At 46.1% G+C, this 10683-nt stretch overlaps 1 protein-coding gene across 1 annotated transcript in view; it reads left to right on the top strand.

The window, feature by feature from the left end:
• Window positions 1-10372, top strand: part of PBRM1 (polybromo 1) — a 78642-nt gene extending 68270 nt beyond the window's left edge. The window contains exons 24-27 of the mRNA XM_045297385.1: window positions 5639-5822; window positions 6155-6365; window positions 7022-7223; window positions 10191-10372. Of these exons, the coding sequence (XP_045153320.1) occupies window positions 5639-5822; window positions 6155-6365; window positions 7022-7223; window positions 10191-10372 (779 nt within the window). The remainder of the gene's footprint in view (window positions 1-5638; window positions 5823-6154; window positions 6366-7021; window positions 7224-10190) is intronic.
• Window positions 10373-10683: the final 311 nt, after the last annotated feature.

Genomic DNA, 10683 nt, shown 5'->3' with positions numbered 1-10683 from the left:
TACCTGCAAGTGGATTTGGGGCTCCCACTGTCCTCCATAGCCTTCTGTAAATTTGCGTGTTCACATGTAAGCTCTGATACTTTACCCTTCGTGATACTTGTTTTTTGGGTGTTTTTTTTAAATGGATTTATTGACATAATTTACATACCATACAATTTAATTGATTAAGTATATTAAAAAGGAGTTGTACATTCATCACAATTCTTTTAAATTCTGAATCCTTTACTTAAGGCTATATCTGAGCACTTTGTATAATTGGTATTTATTATTTTGATATAAAAATCACTAGCCATTGTTGACACATCTTACTCTTCATTTAAGATCATATTTTACGTCACTGTTGTATAAGCATTTTTTAAATTTTACATACACCATTTCAACATTTTTGACATGTACAATTCAGTGACAGTCATATTCATCTTGTGGTTTATATATATTCATATATTTCTGCTGTCCTTTACTGAAGGAAGTTCAGGGTCCCCACTGTAAGGAACCCTCCTCCTTGCCTCCTGTTGTCCACTGGCAACCACCTCATTCAAGTGGGATCATCCAATACTTAGCCGGTTTTATTTCACAGTACGGTTCATCAGGGTTGTAGCGTGTATCAGGGCTTCATTTCTTTTTTTTTAATCAGTTTATTGGGGGTTCATACAACTCTTATCACAATCCCTAGGACTTCATTTCTCTTTATGAGTGCTCTAAGTTCATGTACCAAGTATAGATACACCACATTGTGCTGACGCTGTTGTGAGCAATGCTGCACTGACCAGTGGCGTATGAGTTCCACCTCAGAGTGCCATTGCTAGATTAAATTGTCATTGTGTAGTACACTTTTGAGGAGTCCCCAAACTATTTCCCACAGTGGCTGTACTGTTTACACTCCTACTAGTAATGGAGGAGCATTTCCATTTCTCCACAGCCACGTCAACGCTGTTACTCACGATTGCTTTGTTTTTCATTCTAGCTATCATAGTGGGTGTGAAATGATAGCTCATTATGGTTTTGATTGCGCTTTTCTGATGACTGGTGCAGAGTCTGATGATGCGCTCAGTAAGCAATGGACTGCTAACCGCAAGAGTGGCTGTCCAGACCCACGAGCCCCTCCGTGGGAGAAGGACCAGGCAGAGTGTTTGGTTTGGGTTTAATGCTGAGTAGTGTTGAGTAGCTCCATCTGTTTGTTGACCGGTTGCTTTTCTTCTTTGATATCTATCCATCACCTTTTTTCTTTTTTTCCTTTTTCCCCCCCGTACTTTTATTGGGGGCTCTTGCGTCTCTTATCACAATCCATACATTAATCCAGTGTGTCAAGCACATTTGCACATATGCTGCCATCATCATTTTCAAAGCATTCTGTCCCCACTTGAGCCCCTGAGATGTCAGCTCCCCATTTCTTCCCACTCCCTTCCCAGCCCGCCCTCCCTCACAAACCCCTGATAAGTTACAGATTATTGTTTTCATATCTTACATCGTCCTCTGTTGCTCCTCACCCACTTTTCCATTATTTGTCCCCCTGGGAGGGGATTCTAGGTTGATCCTTGTGATTGATTCCCCCTTTCTCCCCCTCCCCTCCCCTGATCCTCCTGGTATCTCTACTCTCATTGTCGGCCCTGAGGGGTTTCTCTACCCCGGATTCCCTGTGTTGCTGGCTCTTATCTGTCGCAGTGTGCATGTTCTGGTCTAATCCGATTTGTAAGGCAGAATTGAGGTCATGATAGTGGGGAGAAGGATGCACCAAAGAGCTAGAGGAAAATTGTGTGTTTCATCGGTGCTATACTGCACCCTGACTGGCTCATCTCTTCCCTGTGACCCCTCTGTGAGGGGATATCCAATTGTCTACAGATGGGCATTGGGTCTCCACTCCATGCCGCTCCCCTAGTCACGTTGGGAATGATTTTATTCTGGGTCTTAGAGCCTGATACCTGATCCCATCGACACCTCATGATCCCTGATGTGCTTCTTCCACGTGGGCTTTGTTGCTTCTCAGCCTGTTTATCTTCAAACCTTTAAGACCCCAAATGCTGTCTCTCTTCTTTTTCTTTTTAGTCATTTTATGGAGGGCGCGTCCAACTCTTATCACGATCCATACGTACATCCATTGTGTCAAGCACATCTGTACGTTTGTTGCCATCATCATTCTCAAAATATTTGCTTTCTACTTGAGCCCTTAATATCAGCTCCTCATTTTTCCCCCTCCCTCCCCACTCCCCCTTCCCCGACAAAAATGGAAAAGCCTATAAATAGTTCAAGGTCTGTTGGTCTTTGCGAGTGTTTTCTGGTTAAGTCTGATACAGTGCCACCCTCTGCCTACAAAGTCCATTGTTATTCTCCACGGATTTCATCATTTTTCTCGCCTTGCTGCTCCGTTGCATGCCCCTAGTGTTTGTGCACTATTCCCGCACTGTGCCCCCAGTGTTGTCCCCGCAGCGCTCAGTTTCAGTGAGGGATGTCCTGTCTCCTGGTGGGGCCGGCCCCTGTGGTCATCAAGTTGGTTCCAGCTCATAGCAACAGAACAGAAGCTTAACAGAGCCGAGCACTGCGTGTCCTGTGCCATCCTACCAAGGGTGTTATATTTAATTAAACCCATCATTGCCGCCACTGTGTCCACCCGTCACCTTGAGGACGCTCTTTTTTTTTTTTCCTGTGAACAAGCATGATGTCCTTTTCCAGGGATTTGTTTTTCCAGAGGAAAATGTGTGTTAGAAAATGTGGTGCTCTGCAGTTAGTCTACTCAGGCTCTCATTCAAATCTCCCCTGGGTCCTGTGAGGAAGATGCTCATACTCTAAAAGGTGATGTAACCTCCCTACGAGGTCTTCCTACATGTTCATCTGATGGTGACTGGATTGTCAGCAGAGTTTTAGCCAGTTGGGCTCATTTTCGTGAAAGCAAATGTAACAATACTACATGGAACAGTGGCTTCTAGTGAGGCGTGGTTACTTAATCTTGGAGGTACACTATTGCCAAGAATGTCTAGAATGGTCACAGAGTGAGATTTCAGCCAGCCCGTGAATTGTAAGATTGTAGTTCTCCTCAAACTGATCTGCTAGACTCATTGAGTTCCCATGAAAAGCCAGCAAGTTTTCTGAAAGTCTCCCAGCTTCTTCCCCTCTCTTTTAGCGGGGCCCAGTCAGAGCAGACGCCTGTCATTCCCGAGCCACCAGTCAGCGTGAGCCCTGAGCAGACTCTTGCCCTTTCTGAGTCTCATTCTCCGCAGGAAACACGGGAGTCACTGTCCCTTTTCTTCACTGATCAGCCTTTGAGTGTCGGGAATGTTGTGCTGTGCAGTACAAAGCAGCGATACCTAATTACAGCTGTATTACGTTCCTTACAGGTTTTTGAACTATTTTGCCTATGAATGTTTGATAATTGATCCATATGAACATTCTGTTACGGTGAAGAGCAAAACAAAGGTCCCCTGATCATTCTTACTTAGGTTTGTCTACAGGTACTAGCCAGTGCCTTTAGAAGTAGGAAACAGCAAAGGGGATTTATAATAATCCAAACCCACCTCCATCGTGGTGATTCTGACATGGGATTTCCAAGGCTATAAAAGTTTACAAGAGCAGAGAGCCTTATCTCTTTCCCTTGGAGTGACGGGTGGATTTGAACCCCTGATCTTGCGATTTGTAGCCATTCGAAGGCCTGCTGGACATGGTGAGTTTTCAGGAGATGAAATTCAGGAGAATCAAACAGGAAAGCATGGCAAACAAGAAAAACAAAGTGATCGAGTCTAAAAGTAATTTTTTGAATGAAGATTCAATAATAATAAAATGACGAATTACTGTGGAATAAATGTAACAAGAACTGTGCCAGATTTATGTGAAGAAAGATTTTAAATATTATCAATAAGGAAATGGGGGGGGGGGGCACGACATACCGTGGTCCTCCACTGGATGTCTCAATATGGTAAAATGTTCATCTCCCCAAAGTCAGCCTTTGACACAGCCCCAGGAGGTAGACCAGTAGGCATTTTCTTGGGAACAGTTGCAACTAAGTAAACCTTATTTTTACGTTAAGGCAAAGAAAAGAAAACAAAAATCGGGGACATTCTGAAAAGCATGATAAGAATATAGAACCCTTAATTAAGAATGTTAAAATGGAAGGTTTTATTTCTTGACATAACTTCCACGTAGGTGTGCGCACTTCCGAAGTGATGTCTCCATCTCTTCCCTCCCCCAAGCACTCGGGGCTCAGCTTGAGCTCCACTTCCGTGATCTCTGAGTTTGGGAAATGAAAGCCGTCTGAAGAGGTCAGATCAGGGTGAATGTTGTCAGGTTTCCCAGCAGAGTGGTCATCAAATACCTGGGTAACTTGAGAGCAGGGTTGCCCATAGGGGGCACTCCCAGTGGAACGACTGAGGGTGAGGTAGAAACACTCTCTCTTGGATTGTGGAGCACAGCACAAAAGCTGCTGATTTCCAGGGGAGTGCTGAGTAAGTTTTTTTATTTGTAAAGGGGGTGGTGGGCGAAATAAATATGGGGCCAGTGCTGTAGCCCAGTGTACCCTCCACACACCTTTCTCACCACGGGCTTTCTTCTCACCTTCCTTCTTAAGGAGTCCTGTGGTCATCCACTGTCCTCTGAGGACATCTATCAAGTTGACCCCCTTGGGAGCCCCAGAACATATCTCCATTGCCTTCCGAGGACAGCTCTCAGCCTTGTATCTAACAATCCAGCTGACTCAGCAGATCTCTTCAGAAGGCTCTGCTTTGTTTAGGTTTTTCAGTTTTGTTGTTGTTGTTGGAAGACACACCCTAAGGAAACTACTAAGGGCTTTTCTGCAGTCCTCCAGCCGTTCCAGAGACCTGTTTTAAACATTGTGTTTGGAACGGCCTGTGCGTGTGTGGACTGGGACCTACTAGCAGTACTTCTGTACTTAGACGCCACGTCCCTTTCAGCAGTGTGTGAGGGTCATAGTTTCTCCACTTCCTTGGCAGCACTCATGATTGTCCACTTTTGTATCATAGTCATCCTGGTGGGGGAAATGGGTGTTCCTGTGGCTGTGGTGTTCCTCTCCCTGATGACCTTTCCTTGTGCATATTAGCCATTAGTGTATCTCCTTGGGAGAAATGTCTATTCAAATCTTTTCCCCACTTTACATTGGATTTTTGTTGAGTTGAGGAGACAAACTGGCCCCTGGAGAAGGATATCATGCTCCATAAAGTGGAGGGACATTCTGTACATATCGATGAGGTAGATCGACACCGTGACTGCAATGATGGGCTCACAGGTGACTGTGGATGGCGCAGTACCAGGTGGCGTTTCCTTAGTCCACAGGGTCACTGCTGAGTCCGAACAGTTCTCTCTTTGAGGCCCAGTGCTAAGTCCTTATCAGGGACACTCGTATGTGATGTGCAGATGTTTCTCCCCATTCTGCAGCATGTCTTGTCTCTTGTTGATAGTGTGCTGCAGGTAGATGTCATACCTGAGATAGGAATCCAACTTCATTCTTTTGCATTCCAATATTCAGTTGTCAAAATCACGCATCCATGAATGTTTGGGTTCATCTCTAAACTTTCAGCTCCATTCCTTGATCTGTATGCCTGCATACCCATTTAGAGCCTTAGAATTTTGAATGTTTAAACAGCTGTTAATTGGACATAGTTTACCCCTTTAATTTCTCTCCCATTCACTGTTTCAGGAAAGTGTGCTGTGTTATCATTCAAGGACTTCCTCTCCTGCAGGCCTACCGAGATCTCAGAAAATGACATCCTGCTCTGTGAGAGCCGCTACAATGAGAGCGACAAGCAGATGAAGAAGTTTAAAGGATTGAAGAGGTTCTCGCTCTCTGCTAAAGTGGTGGATGATGAAATTTATTACTTCAGGTAAAGTTAATAGATCTTCAACTAGAGCAATATATATTTCAAGTCGAAAATATTAATTCCATGGAAGAATCAAGGAAAATCTTCCTCCTCTCCTGAGATTTGGCAACGACCTTGGCAGGGCCCTAAGCTTAGAGTCCCCATTCATTGTAGAGCAGGGGTGGGGGTGCAGGACTGTGTCTGTCGTCTGTCTGTCTGTGTGTCCAGCTCCACGGACTGCACACTCTGCACTGTGTCTACGTGGCCGAATGCAGGCCTCGTTTCTCAGCATGACGCAGAGTGTATTGCTTTCTGACAGCCGCTTGTTCTGTCTGTCTTTCCTGTCTCTTCTTTAGGAAACCAATCGTCCCTCAGAAGGAGCCCTCGCCTCTATTGGAAAAGAAGATCCAATTGCTGGAAGCTAAATTCGCGGAGTTGGAAGGTGGAGATGATGATATTGAAGAGATGGGAGAAGAGGATAGTGAGGTCATTGAACCTCCTTCTCTCCCTCAACTTCAGACCCCTCTGGCCAGTGAGCTGGACCTCATGCCCTACACACCCCCACAGGTGAAGGTGACAAGTTCCAGTTACTTGTCCTTGTCCCAGCTCTGGTTTGCAGCACACCCAGACCACAGTCCTGAGACTCCTGGTTCCCTACGTGGTGTGTGAGCTCAACCAAGGGTTCTGCTGGGAAGAACAGTGTCCTCTTCTTCCCTGAGGACTGGCTTTTGTCTTTGTTCTTTCCCCTCTGCCTTCTCAGTGCCATTAAATCTTTAAATAGAACGTCTTTCTTAGTTTCGCAGATAACTGTTTTTAATGCAAGTCTAATTAGAAGACTCTCCCTGCATTGAGTTAAAGAAAGACCATAGGAGTGACCTCGTCTGTTAGCCTCTAGCCTCCAAGCCCATCTCCTTGCCACCACTCCTCCTAGAGAAAGAAGCTCTTCTTTTGTTTGAGGTGATCCCAGATGTTTTTTCTCCCCCTCATTCGGAATTTTTTCTCAAGACTTCATTGTGAAGTCATTACAGCTTGCGGTCATGGGACCCAGTGAATGGTGATTTCTTGTTTGTGTGGTAAGAGGTCAAGAAGAGGTATCTTTTGACCAAGAAAGAGATGGTGTAAAACTGAACATGCCTCGCAAACAGTCACTACTCACCACCTGTCCCTGGCTGCAGGGAGGCACATGTCGTTCTGATGTACTATAAGAGCTCTCTGTCTTACAGTCTACGCCAAAGTCTGCCAAGGGCAGTGGGAAGAAGGAAGGCTCCAAGCGGAAAATCAACATGAGTGGCTACATCTTGTTCAGCAGTGAGATGAGAGCTGTGATCAAGGCCCAGCACCCTGACTACTCTTTCGGGGAGCTCAGCAGACTGGTGGGGACAGAATGGAGAAACCTCGAGACCGCCAAGAAGGCAGAATATGAAGGTAGGTAGAGACTGTCAGAACTGGTGCGGCTTTCATGGGTGTTTTCAGGATGCACGTGCAGAGACAGACAGGTTTTTCTCTTGTGTTCTTTCTACTTGTACATGGACTTTGTGCTGGGGACTGTCCCCAAAGGGCTCTGTCCAGCAATTTAGATGCCAGCTTTGTCCTGACTGAGCAGAGTGCTGCCCCTGACTTGGCCTCTGATCCTCATGTGTTGTTACTTTGTTTTGTTTATTTTCGTTTCTTCTCCCCCTCCCCCCCAAAATTGCTCAAACAAAAATATCTCGCTATTGAAAACTGCATGATTTCTTTCTTTCACAGAAACCTGTAAGCACACACGTGTTGAGCTGGGGAATGACTTTAATTAAACTCTATCTGAAAAGAGGCCTGAAGTCACAGCCTCCTGTTGTGGTTCTTGATAAGCCACGTGTCCAAATTCTAGGCCCAGCATTGGCTAAAGCCTTAGGCTTCCTAGGCCAATCCTGGCCTGTGCTGTGGTCTCCTTCAGAGCTCCATTTAAGGCACTTGGGGTCTCACTTGCTGTTACTCTACAGTACAGTCATGTCGGGCCACGAACTATCATCCAGGGACTTGGCAGTGCTTCGTCACCAGGGGTCATGCTGAGATGTTTTTCTGTCTTCTTTTTTACACCACTAGCCTTGGTTTTCACAAAGAAATGGGTAATAAACTTTCGGAAATACTGTTGCCCTTGGGGTTATGTTTTTTCCATGTCAAATTTTACGTATTGGTTCATTTTGTAAATGTGTAGCCTGCCTTCCTGCATTGATCAGCTGTGATGCCATTTGGCTGTGTCCAAATCCATTATTTCCCAGGAAGCAGATTAATTGCTAAGACCGCCCCCTTTATTATTAAAGTTTTATGAAACTTTCAAAAACGCTTTAAGAATTTTTTAAAATTTACAAATGATTGATTATTATGAAATTATCTGACAGGTTTCCCTAAGGCTCTTCTGCAGAACTCTAATCCTACAAGATGCTCAGTCAAAAATAATTTTGTGGCAAAACTAGTTTGAGAAGCCCTTCAAACTTCTTGGAAACTTACAGTTCATATTCTTCCTATGTTAAAATCTCTAAGACCTACAGGAAAGAAACCTGTTTTGTATTACCTGACATTTTCTGAAACATGACCAGGTATTTATGTAATACCGATTAATATCCTGAAGAACTAATATTTTACAGAATATTCTTCAAGAAACTAAAGGCAGTTCCTTAAGAACCTGGAACTTTGGGGGATCCCTCGTCTGACTCCCCTCAGACCACAGCGTCACCCAGTTGGAAGAGTGTTGGGTGTGAAGCATGCCTAGGCTGACCGGCCAGTTCTGCGTGCTGGCTGCTTACTGGGGTGGAGACCAGAGAGAGGGGGCCCTGCTGGGAGAGAGAGAGGGAGAAGCAGTTGCTTCTGGAAAGTCTGCAGGTCAATGGGCCAGCGTGACCACGGAGACACAGAATAGGACCTTCTGGGGTGTGATTGATCGACCCGTTGCCTCGTCAGCACCCCCAAATTTGACTGCCTTATTGTAAAAATTCTGTTTTCCAGGACAGTTTTCTTCCCAGAGAAAGCCAACAGTTAATCCAACACCAACACTCATTCCATGAGCATGAGTTTTTCTGCTTTTTCCTGGGTGTGGGGCAGGGTGCTCTCCTCTGTCATTTGTGTAATGAACATCCTAGAGTTGATTGTGGGGGTCTAGGTCCTTTTTTGTTTTGTTTTTCACTGCTAGCTCATGGAAGTAGGTTGTCCCTCACACTGGTCGCGTGCAGAGGTCGGTAATGGGGGACCGAGGTAGCGAGGGGATGAGGCTGTGCAGCGGCTCGGTGGCATCCGAGGAAGCTTTGCCTTGCCTGACTTTCACATCCGTGCGTCCAAGGTGAATGAGCTGGTGCTTCTCGCTTTTCTCAGAGCCAGTCCCCACCGTAGGTCAGCCCTCACCATTTGAACTCCCTGTGGCAGGGTTCATGTGCTGGAGGGTGCTGTCAAGTCGGGCCGCAGGGTGCTGATGCTCTCTCTGTTCTCTCCCAGTGAGAAGTAGGGTTTCCTGTGTGTCAACTGGGAAGCAGAACAAGCCTCTCCGTGTAGGAGCATTGGGAATACACTGTCTCTAGACTTCTCTAGGAAGGGTCCAGCCCACGGGAGCCCAAAAGACTGAGAATGTGACGGTTTGGATGCTGGCTCTGGAGGTACAGAGGGAGTGAGCAGTGTAGCAGGGCATGTTCTACAGCTACAGAACTTGCACACGCAAGTGCTCCTCTTGCATTTTGGATGAAGTAAGAGTGGATTCTGGAATTTTTACTGATTGAGAAGGGTTTATGGTCAGCTTCAGGCAGCCTGGCTCTTTGAGTACATCATCCCGCTACGTGTGTGGGTCTATTAAGCATTGGCTTCATTAGCACCTAGACAGTAGCTGTGGTCTCGCCCTCAGATGTTGTGGAGAAGGCAATGAGCTACTCTTCCCTTACAGAGTTAATTTTCTTCAGCTGCTAAAATTTCATTACACTAATGACAAGAGTCCTCAAATCTTAGTAAAATTGGGGACAAAAGGAATCAGGAAATATAGTAAGTAACACTTGTGCCATACAATATAATGGGCCATGGAATTGCTTCATGTTGACGTTATCAATGATCTGTAATGCTGTTAATGCCAGAATAATGGTAGCGCTTCTCATCTTCAGGGTGCCCCGTGAGGCTGACCACGGCGGTTCCACTGGTGACGTGCTTAAATCAAACCTTGCTTTCTGAATGTGTGCTGCAGTCTTAACATCTTGAAATCTTTGCAGACCAGTTCTCAAGATGGGACTCTAGGTCACCAAAGAGACGGCCCGGCATCTACTGGTCCTTCCCTTGAGACAGAACTGCTGCCTGTGTTTCACTAGTCCTGTTGAATGCAATGGATGGTGTTTTGAATTCCTGGGTTAAAAACAGAATTGAAAATCTGAAATGCCTTTACAGAGCGGGCAGCTAAAGTTGCTGAGCAGCAGGAGAGAGAGCGAGCAGCCCAGCAACCGCAGCCGAGTGCTTCTCCCCGAGCAGGCACCCCTGTGGGGGCTCTCATGGGGGTGGTGCCACCACCAACACCAATGGGGATGCTCAATCAGCAGTTGACACCTGTTGCAGGTAAAAACAGGAGCTAAGACCATTTTTTTTCCACTTTTAAGAAATTCCTTCATTTTTTTTTTCTCCAATGAGGAGTAGGCCACAGTGTCCAGCCTTTTCCCATGACAGATTCCAAGTTTGAAGTCACCCGTGCCTCCTGTATCGCTTTCCCATACAGACAGTGCCTCCCCTCCGCCCCAGCAGTGGTCCGACCCAGCCCTGGGGCAGGTAGGGAGCGCCTAGCTCTTCCCTGGCCGTGGGCCTGGCCTGGTGACGTTCTCTGCCCCAGCCTGCTCTTGAGAGAGACCTCAGTAACAGACAGTAGTGTCTGTGGGCTCCGCGCTCTGTG

Source organism: Echinops telfairi, unplaced genomic scaffold (genome assembly GCF_000313985.2).
Source record: "Echinops telfairi isolate 266 unplaced genomic scaffold, ASM31398v2 ScPeMD7_7420;HRSCAF=8458, whole genome shotgun sequence".
Lineage (NCBI taxonomy): Eukaryota > Metazoa > Chordata > Mammalia > Afrosoricida > Tenrecidae > Echinops > Echinops telfairi.
Note: the sequence above shows the minus strand (reverse complement) of the source record. Positions and strands in the feature narration are given on the sequence as shown.